General features: G+C 54.9%; 1 protein-coding gene across 1 annotated transcript; it reads left to right on the forward strand.

The window, feature by feature from the left end:
* The first annotated feature begins 7,303 nt into the window (after window positions 1-7,303).
* On the forward strand, window positions 7,304-16,647 carry MMP25 (matrix metallopeptidase 25). Its single transcript, XM_036826758.1, has 10 exons — window positions 7,304-7,393; window positions 7,810-7,942; window positions 9,404-9,539; window positions 9,646-9,938; window positions 14,557-14,733; window positions 14,817-14,901; window positions 15,068-15,150; window positions 15,448-15,600; window positions 15,678-15,935; window positions 16,088-16,647. Exons 1-10 carry the CDS (start codon window positions 7,304-7,306, stop codon window positions 16,336-16,338), a joined length of 1,659 nt encoding a protein of 552 aa, XP_036682653.1. The 3' UTR covers window positions 16,339-16,647.
* Window positions 16,648-17,802: the final 1,155 nt, after the last annotated feature.

Here is a 17,802-nt window from a genome sequence, read left to right on the forward strand (position 1 = left end):
GTCTAGATTGGTTTGCATTTGCTAAATATAACTGGAATCATATAGCATGATCTATTTTTTTGTCTGCCTTCTTTTGTTTTCCACATTAACTTTTTTTTCTATTGTGGTAAAATACACATACATAAAATTTACTATCTTAACCATTTTTAAGTGTACAGGTTGGTGGCATTACATGCAGTCACAATGCTGTGCAGAAATCACCACCATCATCCCCATAACTCCTTTCAGCTTGTAAAACTGAAACTCTGTCCCCATTAAACACAAACTACCCCTTCTCCCCACCCTTGGCCCCTGGCAGTCACCACTGTACTTTCTGTCTCTGTGAGTTGCAGTACTCTAAGTACCTCATATGAGTGGGAATCCTGTAGTATTTGCCTGCCATTAAGTCTTTTCAAGGACAGTTTCTGTTGATTTTTTTTTTCCTTTGAACTGGCCATATTTCCTGTTTCTTTGTGTGTCTTGTGATTTTTTTGTTGAACACCGGACATTTAAATCTAATAATGTGGTAACTCTGGAAGTCAGATTCTCCCCCTCCCCAGGGTTTGCTGTTTTTTGTTGTTGTTTGGGGGCTTTTTTTTTTTTTTTTTATTGGAATGTTGTAGGCTGTCTCTGTGACTGAGGTGTGAACTTAATGTGTTCTTAGGTCTTTTCTGAGCCTTTCCTTGGGCACACGCAGTCACTTGCTAATTTTCCCCATAGATGCAGGTTTTTTGTTTTGTTTTAATGTTCTAGTCTTTAACGTCTGACTCCTGAAAGGGGAAAATCGTTAAAAGATGGGGGTTAATACTCAATGCTCTGTGGTGACCTAAATGGGAAGGAAATCCAAAAAAGAGGGGATATATGTATACGTATAGCTGATTCACTTTGTTGTACAGTAGAAACTAACACAACATTGTAAAGCAACTATACTCCAATAAAAATTAATTAAAAAAAAAAGAAGGGGGTTAAAAAGGGGTCCCGGCCCTTTAAATCCCACCCCCCTCCGGCAGTCACTTCACCCAGAGGGGCGGGGGCTGCAGCAGCGGGGGAGGTACCACAAGAATGGCTGCCGCCCCTCTGTTTGCAGCTCCCTGATCAGAAGCATTGATCAGTCTCAGCCTTCAGAGCCCAGATACCCCATCTTCGGAGGACAGGGTCCTTTTTGCTCACCTTCCTTCCTGCAAGCTCTCCAGGTGGGGGATGGGCAACTACTACTGAAATGAGAGCTGAAATTGATGGCCATTTACTATCCAAGCCTTCCCCTGGAAGTTGTAAGCCTTCAGGGTTCCAGAATAGTTCCATCAGACAGATTCTGCCAGTGCAATTGTTGTCCAGGTAGGGAGACAGATTCCTGGTGCTTCCTACTCCACCATCTTCCCAGAATCTTCTCCAATCCAAAGCCTTTTTTTTTTTTTTTTAATTTTATAGCTACTTTTATTTTTATTTATTTATTTATTATTTTTGGCTGTGCTGGGTCTTCGGTTCGTGCGAGGGCTTTCTCTAGTTGCGGCAAGTGGGGGCCACTCTTCGTCGCGGTGCGGGGACCGCTCTTCATCGCGGTGCGCGGGCCTTTCACTATCGCGGCCCCTCCCGTTGCGGGGCACAGGCTCCAGACGCGCAGGCTCAGTAGTTGTGGCTCACGGGCCCAGCCGCTCCGTGGCATGTGGGATCTTCCCAGACCAGGGCTCGAACCCGTGTCCCCTGCATTAGCAGGCAGATTCTCAACCACTGCGCCACCAGGGAAGCCCCAATCCAAAGCCTTTTGCACAACAGTGGGTGAAACAGTCAGGGAGTGAAGAAGGGAACTTCCCAGGACTCCTTGACACAGGAGCCGCACTCACTGTGGTACCAAAACCTGTTGGTGAAGCCCTGACTTGGCGGCAATTAGATTGAGAAAACAGAACGTAGAAGTGCCAGCGTTCATGAGATTATGGAAGTTGGAATGTTTAAACAGGCTTTATGTAAAGAAGCCGTGTCTCCTTTACCTAGTGTTTTATGGGAATGGATATTATGTCCTGCTGGGAATGTTTCCCCTACCTGGTATTGTAAACTCCAAACCTGTAGATGGAGTCCCAGCGGAGGCCACGTCTAGGAATGTAAGGGTCGATTGAATTAAGGTAAAAGTCCTACTAACTGGAATTCTACTAATTGGAATATTCCATCAGACTTTCTGTGAAGTGCCTCTTTTACCTGAGTGCCATTACGGGGATTGACACTGTATCTGACTGGGGAATGTTTCCCTAACTACTACTGTGAAACAGAAGGTGTGCAAATCCTCCCTTCAAGCAAGGTTCCTTGGACGTGCTAAACAGGAACCAGTAAGATTGCCCTAGTCTACACAGCATTGAATAGAAGGTGGGGTGCTGGCAGGGACAGAGTCTCTGTGCGGTAGCCCTATGTGGAGTGTAGACTGGGGCTTAAGGCAAAAGCCTGTGAGCACCTCCCAGCGATGACTACTGGGACTTTCAACTGGAGAGTTTCCAGGGTTATTTACTACCTTGTTTTCAGACGTTAATTGAAGCTACCTCATGACTGAAGGACATAAAATGATCTTAAAACCTGAAATACCCATTACGTCTAGGGTGATGTCAGAGAAATGCTCTAAGGGGGATGGCAGAACCCAGAAGAGTTCCATCATAAGATGGAAATGATTTTTACAAGATGGTGCTGCCTGGGGAGACCGTCACCGTCACGAGGAGGGAGCCTCTCTTCTCCGAGGACTGAATCCGGATCTGTGTGAGCAGCTCTGGATTCCGCCACTTGGACAGTGAGTGCCCTATTAACAGCTCTCGACTGACCAACAAGGAGATGCTTGGTTTGTGGGCAGCAGTTCCAAGGTGAACAGACAACCTCCTCTTTGGAAGGCCACCACTGTGATCACAGAGTGTGAAAACAGATCAATCTGGTGGGCTGAACTGCAAGCTGTTTTCCTAGCCATGATGGGAGAATTGGCAGTGGTGAAATTCCCTATGTTTTGTTTTCTACCGACTCACGGTCAGGCAGGAGGGCAACGGAAACCTGGCCTGTTAAAGGGATGCCTAGGGAATTCCCTGATGGTCCAGTGGTTAGGACTCTGCTCTTCCACTGCAGGGGACACTGGTTCGATCCCTGGTCGGAGAACTAAGATCCCACATGTAGCACAGCGTGGCCAAAAAATAATAATAATAATTAAAAATAAATAAATAAAATGATGCCCATATGGGACACAGCCCTGTGGAAATAACTATGGAAATTTGAGGGGTGCTTGAAAGTAGGACACAGCACGTCAATGCCCATCCTTGGAACTCACTTCCAGCTTAATAAGCAGAGATTCCTATGTGTTCACTTAAGGTGGCCGCCACCTAGGCCCATGAGATAAATGGACACAGGGTCCCTACAGCAATGCTGAGTTGGGCTGAATCTGGACATGGTCCTCTTGTACCCCCTGAGGCACGAAATGCCAATAAGAGCTGTTTTGTCAACAAGCAAGAGACAGAGAATGGAGATAGTTATGTGGCAGATTCCCTGGGGGGAAGGCCTGGATCGTAACTGGCAAGTGAGACTAATGCTGGTATCCCTGGGGGTACAGATGGGTCCTGCTGGGAATAGACACCGACTCTGGACTGGGCTTTGCTTAGCCGGTGTAGATGCAAATGCTCAGAATAATATAAAAGAACTGGAACAGAAGATATTGTGACAATTTGGGTGGCCGATCATCATTTCTTCAGACCAATTCTATAGCCCATAATGTCCAGAGTACTAGTTTGGTAGAGAATTGGAGCAAGCAGTTAAAGCATTAGTTGTTTAAAATGGGACAAATAAAGAGCTGGCTTATACTCCTCCCTGTGTAACACAGGTATGAGTGCGGCCAAAGGAGTGTCCCCACTGGGTAGATGTCTCTGTTTTTCTGGTGGATCTGGGGAAGACAGGGTGGGGAGAAATGCTGGTAAGACTATGTAGGTTTTCCCAAGGGAGGAGGATGTTCATATAACAACTCATTTTTTTTTTTCTCTTTCTTTCTTCCCCACATCATCACAACTTTTTTTCTTCCTACCTGGTTCCATGACCAGGGCTGCAAATACAAGTGCCCCAAACAGTGATGATTCCTAAATAAGAGATTGCAACTATACGTCAAACCTTATGTCAGAATTCCTAAGGGACTGATGGGGCAGGATGTGCCTTCACCCCCTCTGACAAAATTGGCATTGACAGTGAATGCAGCTATAGTGATGCTGGTAAAGATAGGCCACCAGTTCTGCACCTGTGTGACCTCAACCTCTGTGGACCGAAGGGGAGGCACCGGCTAGACTAGTATAGCTGCCTGCAATCTGGACCAGCACAGTGGCCGAACCTAACATCCCTTCCAAAGGTGGAAGCTTTTAGGTGTCAATGTAGAGAAGGAGGAACAGTAGCTAAGGGTAAAGTAATGGATAAATGAATTATGTCATGAGGGAAATCCAGTATTACATTAACACCTTGAAAGAGGCTCAGAGCAAGAGATGATATTCTCTGTTAGCTCGATTATACCAGATGCCTGGAAGGGTGAAGCCGTATGTGCCAAGACCACTCCTGCTTTTGGAACCTAACAAGATTAGACGGAAACTTGAGACCCTAAGCGGCTTCACCCTGGCGGACACTTTCATATGATACGATGATGGACTGGAGTGATTGCTGATGGCATGGGATTCTGTAACATGCCAGTATCTTTCAAGTTGCATATTGTTTTGCTGTAAGGGTTCCATGGCCAGAGACAAGGGGGCGGGCTGTGAAATAATAGAAAATATGTCTTTTGTTCTCTGCCCCTGGTTCCTGGAACAGAATTCCTAAAACCCTTGTAATTTCCTAAGTGATAAGAGTACTAGGAGCATCTTTTGTTCTAATATTTGGTCTCTGTCCCCAGTTTCCGACCCAGGGCTCCTAAATCCATCAGAATTCCCTGGGTGATAGGGGTGTCTTTTGTTCTAATGAGGTGACTCTGGGTGGGCTTCTCGATAGCTACCGGATGGGGGCTGGTCACCTGAAGCTTGGAACTTTCAATCCCACCTCTCATGCTCCAGGGAGGGAAGAGGGGCTGGATATTGTTAATAATTAATCATGCCTACGTGATGAGCCTCCATAAAAATCCCCAAAGTATGAGGTGCAGAGAGCTTCTGGGTTGGTGAACACATCTACATGCCAGGAGGGTGGCACACTCCAGCTCCACGGGGACAAAAGCTCCTGGGCTGGGGACCCTTCCAGACCTTGCCCGATGTATCTCTTCATCTGGCTGTTCATCTATATTCCTTATCCTATTTTTTTATTACATAAAAAGCTGGTAAATGTAAGTAAGTGTTTCCCCAAGTTCTGTGAGCTGTTCTAGCAAAGAATCAAGTCCAAGGAGGGGTAAGTCATGGGAACCTCTGATTTGTAGCCAACTTGGCAGAACCTGGGGTGACCTGGAGACCTCCTACTTGTGATTGGCATCTGAAATGGGGGGCAGTCTCGTGGGACTGAACCCTTAACCTGTGGGGTCTTCAATAACTCTGGTTACTATCAGAATTGAAGAATCGTAGGACACCCAGCTGGTGTCACAGAGAATTGCCCGATGTGGGGAAAACCCCCACACATCTGGTGTCAGAGGTTAAACATTGTGAGTGTGGTAGTGTGTGAGAGCAAAGGAGAAACACCAGGAGGAGGCGTGGACGTTTTTATTGCATACGGGATCCGTTACGGACTGAACCAGTGTCCCTAAATTTGTATGTTGAAGTCCTAATCCCCAATCAAAATGTGGGGATTTGGAGATAGGTCTTTAAAGAGGTGATTAAGGTAAAATGAGGCCATTAGGGTGGGCCCTCATCCAATGTGACTGGTGTCTTTATGAGAAGAGGGGATATGGACCGCAAAGAGACACCAGGGCTGCGTGGGCACAGAGGAAAGACCACGTGAGGACACAGGGACAAAACAGCCACCCGCAAGGTGAGGAGAGAAGCCTGGAAAAATCGACGTTGCCTGCACCTTGATCTTGGACTTCCGGCCTCCAGAACTGTCAGGAAATAAATTTCTCACGTTGTTCAGGCCACCTGGTCTGTGGTAGTTTGTTATGGCAGCCCCAGCGGATCACCACAGGATCGCAGTGTTTTAGTTTGCATCTCTAGCTTGCTAATCCTGCTCACTATTTATTTTGTTTAAAACACACATGGGGTTCCGTGGCTGCCCTGCTTGCGCCACAGACTGAGCTCTTTCACTCAGCCGCCCTCGCCAGGAAGTCCACCCCCACCTTCCTCCTCATCCTTCTCCAGCTGCTCGGCCTCCCAGCACCCGGCTCCCCGGGGGGCGTGAGGGGCGGCTGTGCCTCCGGGATCTCCTGCTATTCACCCCCTCCTCCGCCCTGCGCTCCCGGCCCGGGGCCGGCGCTCCAGCTCCTGCGAGGATGTTACTGGATTTTAAATGCCTAGTACCTGCCCCGAAGTAGCCCCCGGGTCTGGGATCTAGAGTTGCTAGGACCACCGCGTAGGAAGCAGAGACCCGCGCAGCCCACGTGGTTGGGGGAATGAATTCGGTGACCACAGGCAGCCGCACGCGCGCACACGGGGGCCGCGGGCGGAGATGGGCGGGGGGCGTGCCAGGGCCCCGCGGAGGGGGAAGCTGGCCAGCCTCCAGCCGCCCGGAAATCCCCCCTGCGCTTGGCCGGCCGAGCGTCCTGGGGTCTCCGGGAAGGGCGGCTGGGGGAAGGGGAGGACCCCGAGCCGCCCCTCCCCCGGGCCCGGCTTCGCGGATCTGAGAAAGCAGAAGCGAGCTGCGCTCCGGGGAGTCCCACCGGAGCCGGGATCTGGGAAGAGAAACTTGCGGCCGGGGCTGGGGCCGCGCCCCGCGCTCTCTGAAGCGCTCGGAGGAGAGGTCCTGGGTCCGGGAGGGGTCCTGCGTCACCACCAGGCCCGCCTCGTCTCGCTGGAAGACCGAAGGTCCGGCCCTTTCCCCTGCTGCGCCGTCTTCGCCTAGTGGGGTGCGCCTGACCCGCCCCTCCCCGACCGGCCCGCCGCTCCAGTCCGGAGGAGGGGCCGTCGGCGCGGACAGGACCGGCCCGCATCCCCGAGAGGCGGCCGTCGCGGACCCGGAGCCCGAGCTTCCGCCCTCTTCCCGCACCCTCTCAACTCTGCCGGCCCTCCGCTGGACGCCCCTGTGCCCCCGCATCGTGCCTCCCAGGGTCCCGGATCCCCGAGCGGCCCCCCATCCCCTCGCCCACTCCTCGCATCCCGCGCCGGGTCCCCTGAGCCTCTCTGGGCCCCTCATCTCCTCCCCCGGATCCCCAGGGCGGCGCGGGTCAGGGCCCCTCGAGCTCCGCCGGCCGCCAGGGCAGGACCGTGCCATGCTCCGGCTCCTGGCGCTCTTGCTCCCGTTGCTGCCGCCGCTCGCGCGCGCCCGGGAGCCCTCCGCGCAGGACGTGAGCCTGGGCGTGGTGAGTGCCAGGGCTCGCGGGCTCCTGGACCTGCAGGGGGGCTGGGAGAGGGAAGCCGGGGCCTGGACTCCCGGGTTCAGAGGAAGCTGGGGGCGGATTCAAATGTCCAAAGAGTGACCGGGGATGGAGAACAGGGGACCCGAATTATTGGATCCGTCAGGAGGTTCGGGGCCCGAATTTGGAAATCTGGAAAGGGGCTAGGGTGGGGAGGTGGGGACTCTTGGGAACAGATGAACAAGGGCAAACCCAGGGCTGGAGGGCCTGTACCTTGAGATAGGGAGCAGGCCAGTACCCGGGGCTGAGGACTCTGGATTATCCATGTCTGGTGAGAGGTGGGGCTTCCAGGATGGTGGTGGGAAGGGAGAGTCCCATCTCTTCGACCTTTCCTGCTTCCCCCGTTCCCTCCTCTGGTCTAGGACTGGCTGACCCGCTATGGCTACCTGCCGCCACCTCACCCTGCCCAGGCCCAGCTGCAGAGCCCTGCAAAGCTTCGGGATGCGATCAAGGTCATGCAGAGGTTTGCGGGTCTGCCGGAGACAGGCGTCCTGGGTATGTGGCTCCCACCCCCTCCCCCAGCCCAGCCTCCGCACCCAGCCTGACCATTGTTGCCTACCCGACCAACCGCAGTTTCTAAACCTCCCGTGTATCTGAATCACAGGCGCTATGAAATGCTGACCTCAGGTCCCAACTTGGAGGTTCTAAGATATTCCTCTTTCAGTAAATATTTATCAGGAATCTCTTCTTGATAAATGACATGTGAGGTCATTTCAGGCTCTGCTGGTATAGTGGTGAACAAGGTAGATGAGGTCCCTGCTTTCACGGAGCTAACATTCTAGAGGGAAACACACACAGATCAAGAACAGAAATATGCAAACTAATTTCAGATAGTGTGAGCATTCTGATGAAAGTAAAATGCTAATGGTATTCAGGGAGCTGGTCTGGGAAGGGCAGGCCCCTCTGAAAGATGTCATATGAGTTGGGAGGAGCTCACATGACTTGAAGAATTCGTAGGACACTAAGGAGGAAACAGCCATGGGAAGATGTGGGAAAAGATTGTCCCAGGCAAGTGCAAAGGCCCTGTGGCAGGCACTGGCTTGCATGCCTGTAATGAAAGGAGGACTGATGAGCTAAACAAGAGCCTGATCAGGGGCCGTGAAAGGTGTTTCGGTTTGATTTCAAGTGTGATAAGAAACCCTGAGTGGGTTTGAGGGAGAGAGGCAACTTGATGTGATTTGCAATTTTAAGCTTCCTCTGCTTACTGCTGGAGAATGGAGAGTGGGGAGCACTCAGACCAGGAAGGAGGCACGTAGTGTTCAGGCAACGATGTGATGAGACACAGCTGAATCCAGGGTGTATATTTTGGAGGTAGAGCTGAGAGCCTCGTCTGTTGGGTTAAATGAAAGGAAGAGAGAGGTGGAGGGGTCCTGTCCAGCTACGAGGGGAGGTAGGACCCTTTTGGCAACAGGATGTGCTCAACTGCTCTTTTTCACCTCAACCTTCACTTGGAGTGAGGGGACGGCTGGGGATGGAGCCAAGCTGGTAAAGGGGATTCCAGGAGATCTGACCTGGGAGGGGCTTGCGCAGGAGACCAGAGACCCAGCTGGCCTGGGGACTTTCAACTTTATCTGGATGTGATGGGGACTTGGGAGCTAGCGTGTGAGGTATGGGCAACCTCCCAGGGGGTTCCAGCCTCCAAGAGAGGAGTTCTCACTGCACCCCCAGGGTTCCTTTCTCTAGAGGCCAGCGGCCAGGGCTCAGGGAAGCAGGATGCCCAGATCCTGGCCTGAGACTCTGAGTCCATGCAGGGCCATGCAGAGGGTGATACTACCCAGAAGGGCAGTGTCATAGTCTGGTATGAGCTGGCTTCCAGAATTAGATGGCCTGGGTTCCAATCGAAGATGTGGGGCCTTCTTGGGCAAGTGTTTGAAGCGCTATGAGACTCAGTTTCCCCATGGAGAAAGTGAGCTGGTGCCTACTGGTGACCCCCCTCTGCCACAACCTCTCCCCCAGACCCTGTGACAGTGGCCACCATGCATAAGCCCCGCTGCTCCCTGCCTGATGTGCTGGGGGCGGCGGGGCTGGTCAGGCGGCGCCGCCGGTATGCTCTGAGTGGCAGCGTGTGGAAGAAGCGAACCCTGACGTGGAGGTAGGTCCTGGCGCCCTCTCCCACCCTGGGCCTGCCTGACCCAGCTTCGAGTGAGTGGCTGCCTTCTCTCTCCTCGGCCCCCCTCACTCGCCCCTCCTCTTTCCAGGGTAAACTCCTTCCCCCAGGGCTCAGTGCTGAGCCAGGAGACAGTGCGGACCCTCATGCACCATGCCTTGACCACCTGGGGTGTTGAGTCAGGCCTCGAATTCCAGGAAGTGGGTTCTCAGGGCCCGATGGAGCCTGACATCCTCATCGACTTTGCGCGGGCCTATCACCAGGACAGTTACCCCTTCGACGGGCAGGGGGGCACCCTCGCCCATGCCTTCTTCCCTGGGGAGCACTCCATCTCTGGGGACACTCACTTCGATGATGAGGAGACCTGGACTTTTGGGTCAAAAGGTACAATCTCCCCTCTTCTGAGAGATCCTCTCCCCACATCTGTCTGTCCTTAAGAATTAAGTTTAAATTACCTTTATTTATGGAGGCTGTATCAGTTGGGTTTCTCCAGAGAAATAGAACCAGTCGGATGTGTGTATGTGTGTGTGTGTGTGTGTGTGTGTGTGTGTAGAAAGTGATTTATTTTAAGGAATTGGCTCATAGGATTGCAGATGCTGGTAAGCCCAAAATCTGTAGGGCAGGCCTGCAAGCTGGAAATCCAGGTGACTTGATGGTGCACTTTTGAGTCCCGTATTTGCAGAACAAGCCAGTTGGAAACCCAGGCGGGATTTCTATGTTGCAGTCTTTGAGGCAGAATTCCTTCTTCTCCAGGAAACCTCAGTTTTCGTTCTTAATGCCTTCAACTGATTAGACGAGGCCCACCCACGCTATGGAGGGTGATCTGCTCTACTTACTGTCAATTGAATATAGACGTTATCCATGTCTATAAAATAACCTCCACAACAATATCTAGACTGGTGTTTGATCAAGCATCGGGGCACCATGGTCTGGCCAAGTTAACACAGAAAATTGCCCATCACAGAGTCCTGTTAGATGCTCAGCTCCAAGGTGGGGCTGAGGACTTAAAGGGGCAAAAACACAGCTCTGCCAGCAGCTGAGTCAGAAGAGTAACTGGCAATTGCTACACATGGTGACCCAACCACGGGGAATCACAACAGAGGAAGTCCTCAAGCCTGGGGGTGCTCAAAGGAAGGCTGATCCAAAGCTCTTGAGTGCCGGGGACTTCCTGGAAGTGGTGACTTTGTTTGTTCCAAACAAAGTGCTGAGTGCCAACTGGTGCCCAAGGTCCCACTCTCCCGGCATATGCAGGGCAGGGGGGTGGGGGGTGGGGGAGAGGGGACACATAAGAAAGCACAAGCCAGTGAGCTCTCCGAGGCCAGGGGAGTCAGGGGTGGGAGCACTGGGGGGAGAAACAGCCTGGGACATTTGGGGCTGGAAGGCAAAAATATGGTGTTGGGAGGGGACTGCAGAGGCTGGAGGGCAGGTCTCACACCATGAGGGGTCTTGGACAGCACATGGCGGGGTCTGGATGATAGGATTCTGAAGGCAGTGGGAGCTGTGGAAGGTTTTGCATTCTAGAAATACCACTGGCTGCCATGGGGGGCAAGATAGGGACAGGGAGGCAGGAAGCTATCTTGGGGTCCAGGTGAGAGATGATGGGGGGGATGGGAGTGGGGGCAGAGGGCAGTGGGCAGCTCTGAGGGGAGTCTAGTCAGGATGGGCGAAGATTGGGATCTGACTGGGTTCTGGGGGCAAAGGGGGTGAGGATGGTTGGGTACCAGCCAGGTTTCTGGCTCAAGGCCCCTGGAGGATGGTGTCCTGTTAATGCAGGTGGGAAGTGGGGGAGGAGGAGGAGCAGACTCGGGAAGGCAGGGGTGAGTTCAGGTTGGGATGTGTGCCTGCAGTGCTGGCTGGCTGGTCAGTGCAGGTGGTGCGTTAGTGGTCGGGTATCTTGCACTAGAATTTGGATTCCTCCAACTTAGGTCAGGTTCCCCAGAACTGGAGCTTGAGAGGAAAATTCTTGTGCAAGCAGTTTTTGGGGGCATGTTCTCAGGGGAAAGGGAAGCAGGAGAGGACTGGGGAAAGAAGCTAAGCAAGGATGTGGTCTCAGCTGGACAGGAGCCTGACCCCGCAGGGAACACTGGAGCATAAATAATGCCACAGGGTTGGTCCTGCCTGGAGGAAGGGGGCCCAGCTCGTCCAGCCCCCGCCCACCCCGCCCCCACATCCATCAGCCACTGGCTGCAGACTGCTCGGGGAAGGGGAGGCTGGGCCAGGAGGGAGAGCCATTTCCTGGGGAAGGGGGCGGCGGAGGATGGGCACACAGGCTCTGTAGAGGATCTGGGTGAGGTGCAGATCACATAGATAGACAAATCCACCATAGGGAGGCTGTGTAATGCAGCATTTAAGATCTCCGGGTTGAAGTGGAACTCGAGCCAGGGTTCCTCTGCCTGCTGCGTGTATCAGTTACTTGACCTCAATGTGCTCAGTTTCCTCGTCTGAGAAATGGGGATAATAATAGTATGTGCTGGTCCCATGGGCTTGCAGATTAGACGAATAATTCACCTACAGCTCTCAGCACAGGGCAGTCTGTTCACTGCCAGCTGCTATGAGCTGGGTCTGGTGGCAGATTTGAGAGTTGGCAGTACTTGGGGGTAAGGTTCCAGGAGAATGTAGAATGTGAAGATCAAGTTCAGAGCTGTGGGGCGTCCCACAATTAAGAGGAGGGTGGCAGGGAAGGAGGAATGAAAGGAAATGGAGAAAAACCAGGCTGAAAGGTGACCAAGAACAAAAGCAAAGGAGGAAGTGGACAGGAGTGAGCAGGGCAGCAAATCATCCAGTAAGTTACTTACACCTGGATCTGGCCCTCTGGGGACAAAGTGACCTTAGTGCCCACAGGCTTGGTGGGTGCCAGGAGAATCTAGACCACAGAGGCATGAGAGGAGCTGAGGAACTGAAGGCTGAGTTCAGACCACTGACCAAAGAGCTTGTTGCGGAGGGAGAAGGGATATGGATGGGGGGTAGACAGGTCCAGGGGGTGTCTTAGGCTGAGGGAGTCTTGAGCACTCAGGGACAATGGATGAGCCAATAGAAAGAAAGGGGTGGGGCATGGGTGCATGGATCATGGATTAATGGATGGATAAATGGATGGATGAACGGACACACGGATGGATGGATGGACAGCTGGATGCATGCATGCATGAATGCAGTGATGAACGGATGGGTGGGGCATTGTCCTTGTCCTGGAGGAGGTGAGCGAAGCAAGGACCTCCGCCCAGGGCACGGCAAGAGGCAGGAGGTGAGCTGGGGGAGATGAAGCTCTGTGCCCGATGCACAGGAAGTTACAGATTACATCAGCGGCCTGTCTTGATGAAACAGGAAATGCATTTGTCAGCATTTGTCATCTAAGAGTTGGGAGCTGGGGCTGGGGCTGGGTAGCGGCTGAAGGGGCTATGAGTCTGGAATTGAAGCTGAGTGGAGAGAGCAAAGGAGCTGCCTGCTGAGGCTGTGGGCAAGGATGAGAGGAGGTGCCGAGGACCCCCAGACATGGGCACCAGAAGTCTCATGTGGCTGGATCTGCATGGTTGTGTAATTTGCCCAGCTGAATAGTGTGAGAAGGGTGCAAGAAAGGGCTGCGGCCAAAGGAGAGGCAAGGCGGGGTGGGGGGGAGTGGTGAGATATGAAAAGGATCTACCTAATTAAGACGCCAAACGTCCTCCAATTTCTTAGAAAAAGCACTCAGTGCAATGAGAAAATCCACAGTCAACATGGGAATTCATTAGTACTTATGAGTTTGACAAAGACATCTGAAATCACTGCTGAGCTAGCTGCAGAACAGCACAGCCAGGGTACCAGCTCTGTCATTTAACTTGACCTCTCTGTGCCTCAGTTTCCTCACTTGTAAAATGGGGATAGGAGGTAGAGGTTTGTGAAAAGTAAATGCGGACAAGTGTTTGCTACTCTGCTTATGACTCACTCATTTCATCCTTAGATTCTCGCCTAGTGGCCTTGAGGGGTGGAGAGAAATTTGCTTTTCAGTTCACCAGGTTACTTCCAATAAACCCACATGCAACACTGCTCACTCTAGTTAGAAATTTCCATGAAGTAGATCAACATCTGGGGAAATCCGTACCTCCAGGCGGGGCTGCTTGCCTCTCTTGCTGTCTCTGTCCCTCCTTGGCCTCTCACTGGCTCAGGAATCAATGAGGCGCTGGGGTTTGGCCAGCAGCTGGGAGTATGGATAGGCTCAGTCCTGGTGCCTGGGCTGTGTCCCCAAGGAAGAGGCTTCTGTGGTCAGAGAGGCTGGGTGCCGGGGCTAGCAGGCTGTGGTTGGAGAGTGCCTGCTGGAGCCTCGTGTTCTGAGAGGGATGAAGTCTGCAGTGGTGGGGAGGGAAGGCGAGGACCCCAGGGAGGTGGGGGTCGGGGTGGAGGCTGTGGGAGAGGGAGATGGGGGAGGGGAAATAGAGGACTGAGGGGTTGTGGGCACTGGGGAGGGGGATGGACCCGGGGCGGCGGACCATGGGGCGGGAGTGGGGCCATGGAGTCTGACCAACATTCCCCGTGGGTGGGAGTGGGAAGGGTGAGGAGGGGTGGGGGGCCTCTGCCAACAGACTGGAGCTGTAAGAAGGGTACTCCAAGGGCTGGGGCTCCCTTAAGAGAACTGCACACACCCTGAGGCTCCTGATTCCCCCAGAATGTTTCTGTATGTTGCCTTCTTGGGGGAAGGGGCTTCATCAGTGTAAAGCTGCTCCTTCCTCTATCCACACTGTTTCCTCCTGCTCTTCCCCCAACCTGCTCTGTGGGTCTTTTCAGACCGGCACCCCAGTATCTAGCACTGCCAAACAAGGCTACTCAAGAACATTTACCAAATAAGTGAATGCAGAGAGGAAGGATAAAATGGCTGGGGGCGGGGGGCGGGTGTCTGGGTAGAGGAGGCCATGGTCACCTCTGAGGGTCTCCTGGCTGTTTCTGCCCAGCAGAAGGCCCCATTCCCCGGGGCCTGGGAGTGCTAGGGGTCGGGGTGGGGCACAGCTCCAGCCCATTCTCCCTCCCTCCCCAGATGGCGAGGGGACGGACCTGTTTGCCGTGGCTGTTCATGAGTTTGGCCACGCCTTGGGCCTGGGCCACTCCTCAGCGCCCGACTCCATCATGAGGCCCTTTTACCAGGGCCCGGTGGGCAACCCCACCGAGTACCGCCTGTCCCAGGACGACCTCGAAGGCCTGCAACAGCTCTACGGTACAAGGAGCGATGGGGCGCTCGCCGGGTAGCCTCTGCAGCAGGGTCAGGGGACTCACCGCTCTCTAACGGTTTATCCACAGGGAAAGCACCCCAAACCCCACTTGACAAGCCCACAAGGAAACCCCTGGCTCCTCCTCCCCCGCCCCCTGCCCTGCCCCCGGACAGGTGAGTAGCCCTCCTGCTGTGAGGCCTTGGGTGAGCTCCCTAACCTCAGGGTCCTTCTCCACGAGATGGGCAGGTAAGAGTCCCTGCCTTGTAGGATGCCGTCCAGGTTAAGTAAAGGGAGAGGGGCCCCCCAACCCTCTCTGTTCACCTCTCTTTTCCTTCCCAGCCCCTCCCAACCCGTTCCTGATCGATGTGGTGGCCATTTTGACGCCATCGCCAACATCCGAGGCGAAACTTTCTTCTTCAAAGGTAAGTGACTTCGGACCTCTCCGACCCCACATAGTTGGCTTCCTACCCACTTAGAGTGACCCGCCGGGGCTGTGAGGTTCGCAGGGATGCGGGACTTTCAGTGCTGAAAAGGGGAAAGCCCTGGACCAGCCGGTCACCCTAGAGCCACTGCAGCCTTGATTTTCAGATGGACCTGCCCACCCTGCGGTGGGAGGGGAAACCTAGCGCTGTGTTCGAGCCACACACTGATGGGGGTGGGGAGGAGACCTCCTGCCGTCTCATCTCACGCCCACATGCCCACCCCTTCTTCCCCCGTAGGCCCGTGGTTCTGGCGCCTCCAGCCCTCGGGACAGCTGGTGTCCCCCCGGCCCGCCCGGCTCCACCGCTTCTGGGAGGGGCTACCGGCCCAGGTGAAGGTCATCCAGGCCGCCTACGCCCGGCATCCGGACGGCCGCATCCTTCTCTTCAGCGGTGAGTGAGGCTCGAGGCGTGGCTGGCTCCGGGCATGCGCAGCGCCGCTCACCTGCCCCTCCCTCCCACCCACTCAGGTCCGCAGTTCTGGGTGTTCCAGGACCGGCAGCTGGAGGGCGCCGCGCGGCCGCTCACGGAGCTGGGGCTGCCCCCGGGGGGGGAGGTGGACGCCGTGTTTTCTTGGCCGCTGAACGGGAAGACCTACCTGATCCGGGGCAGGCGGTACTGGCGGTACGACGAGGCGGCAGCGCGCCCGGACCCCGGCTACCCGCGCGACCTGAGCCTCTGGGAGGGGGCACCGCACGCCCCCGACGACGTCACCGTCAGCAACACAGGTGGGAGAGAGCGCCCGCGGGGAGAGGCCGAGGGATGGGGAGCTAGAGGACGTCCCGGGGGTTTGGAGAGCCCTGGGGAGAGAAGCCGCACGGGGGGAGGGGGGAGGGGCAGGCCTGGACCAGCCCCTGAAGCAGCTGCTTCCTCCCCGCAGGTGACACCTACTTCTTCAAGGGCGCCCACTACTGGCGCTTCCGCAAGGGCAGCGTCAAAGCCGAGCAGGACTCCCCCCAACCAATGGGCCCTAAGTTTCTGGACTGCCCCGCCCCCAGACCCCCCAAAGCGACCCTTAAGCCAGGAGCCTGCGACTGTCAGTGCGAGATCAGTCAGGCGGCAGGGCGGCCGTCCGTGCCCCCCCTGCTGCCCCTGCTGCCCCTGCTGGTGGGGGGCTTCGCCTCCCGCTGAGGGGTGACCGCCCACCACACGGAAGGGACCGGATCTCCCACCGCGGGCCCTCTGTCCCCGGGGGCGGAGCTCAGCGAGGATGCTGCTGGGCGGATGCGGGTGGAGTTAAGCCCAGGGAAGGCCAAGGGGTGGTGACAGGACTAGCCCTGGCACTGAATGCCCCACGTGTTTGGCCTCCTAGTTCTCTCCTCCCCCTCCCCTGGCAACCCGGACTCCGGCCTGGCTTCGACCCCGCAGGACTCTTCTTTTCCCGGAATACCTAGCCTTTCCCGGAGCTCAGCCGGCTGACTCCCTGCAGCCCTGGACCCGCCTGGCAACAGCAGCTGTCCCAAGCTGTTCGGGTCTTTACAGGACAGGCCTGCCCGGGACGCTGAACCCCAGGCCGGCTCTCCACCCGCTGCCCTGACGTTTCTCACCCTGTCCTGCTTCCATGAAGTCCCAGTCAAGCCATATTGGTGGGGACCCCAAACCCAGCCCTGAGACCACCCCTGAGCACCAGTGTCCCAAGTTCTGGGTGACGTCAGTGGCAACATGGATGATACTCCAGAATCCCGCCCCAGTGGACTTCTTTCTGGTCACCACGCTGGTACAAGAAATGCCTACGTTCAATAGGACACCATCCTGTCCCTAAAACACCTCTCCCCACCTCCACACCTGCGCCTCTGCCACCTCCTTCTGAACTGCTTGGCTCCATCAGCTCAATGCTGGTGGAAAGACAGTGGACTGGTCCCCTCTCAGTCCAGGGTCACTGGCTCCTCAGCTTTCCTGGGTGATGAGTGGGTGGAACCTGGGCCACCTCATTGACCACCCTGCAACCTCCCCCCCGCCCACTCTCCACAGAATTCAGGATCTAAATCAGTGCCTCTGCAACTATGCTTTTGGAATATTCCACAACAGAATGACTCACTAAACTTAAAAATGCAGATTCCATGCCCTCGCTCTGAATGCTCACTCTAGGGCTGGGGCCATGAATCTGCATTTGAACAAGCTGGGGTGGGGGTGGCCCTGCTGGGCAAGGGAGCTGGGCCAGCAGCTGTCATCTCTGTGTCTCTGCCTTGTGGCTTTTCTGTGTTTCTGCCATGTTTTCTCTCCCAGGGGCCAACCCCTTCCTGTTGTCTACAAAGCCCAGCTGATGGCCTTGGTTGAGAGAGGTCCACCCCCCATGTGTGGAGTCACTTAGCGGCCACTTCTTTGGTTGGTACCCAGCTTCAGCGGCCCCACAGTGCTGCCCAGAGCTGAGGCCAGTGGGGATGTTGCCCACCTTGGTCACAAGCAGCAGACCAGTAGGAGGACGACAGCCAGGTGTCTTCAACCAGCCTGGGACCTGAGAATTCAAGGCGACCAGAAAGCCATCTGGGCCTCTGTTAGGATCCTCGTGAAGTATGAGGAGGAGGAAACTTGTATTTGAAGAGCTTGTCAGCCCCACCAGGAGGACAATAAAAATGACGGGAGAGAAAGCCCTTC

The sequence above is a fragment of the Balaenoptera musculus genome, chromosome 15 (assembly GCF_009873245.2).
Source record: "Balaenoptera musculus isolate JJ_BM4_2016_0621 chromosome 15, mBalMus1.pri.v3, whole genome shotgun sequence".
In the NCBI taxonomy this organism is placed as follows: domain Eukaryota; kingdom Metazoa; phylum Chordata; class Mammalia; order Artiodactyla; family Balaenopteridae; genus Balaenoptera; species Balaenoptera musculus.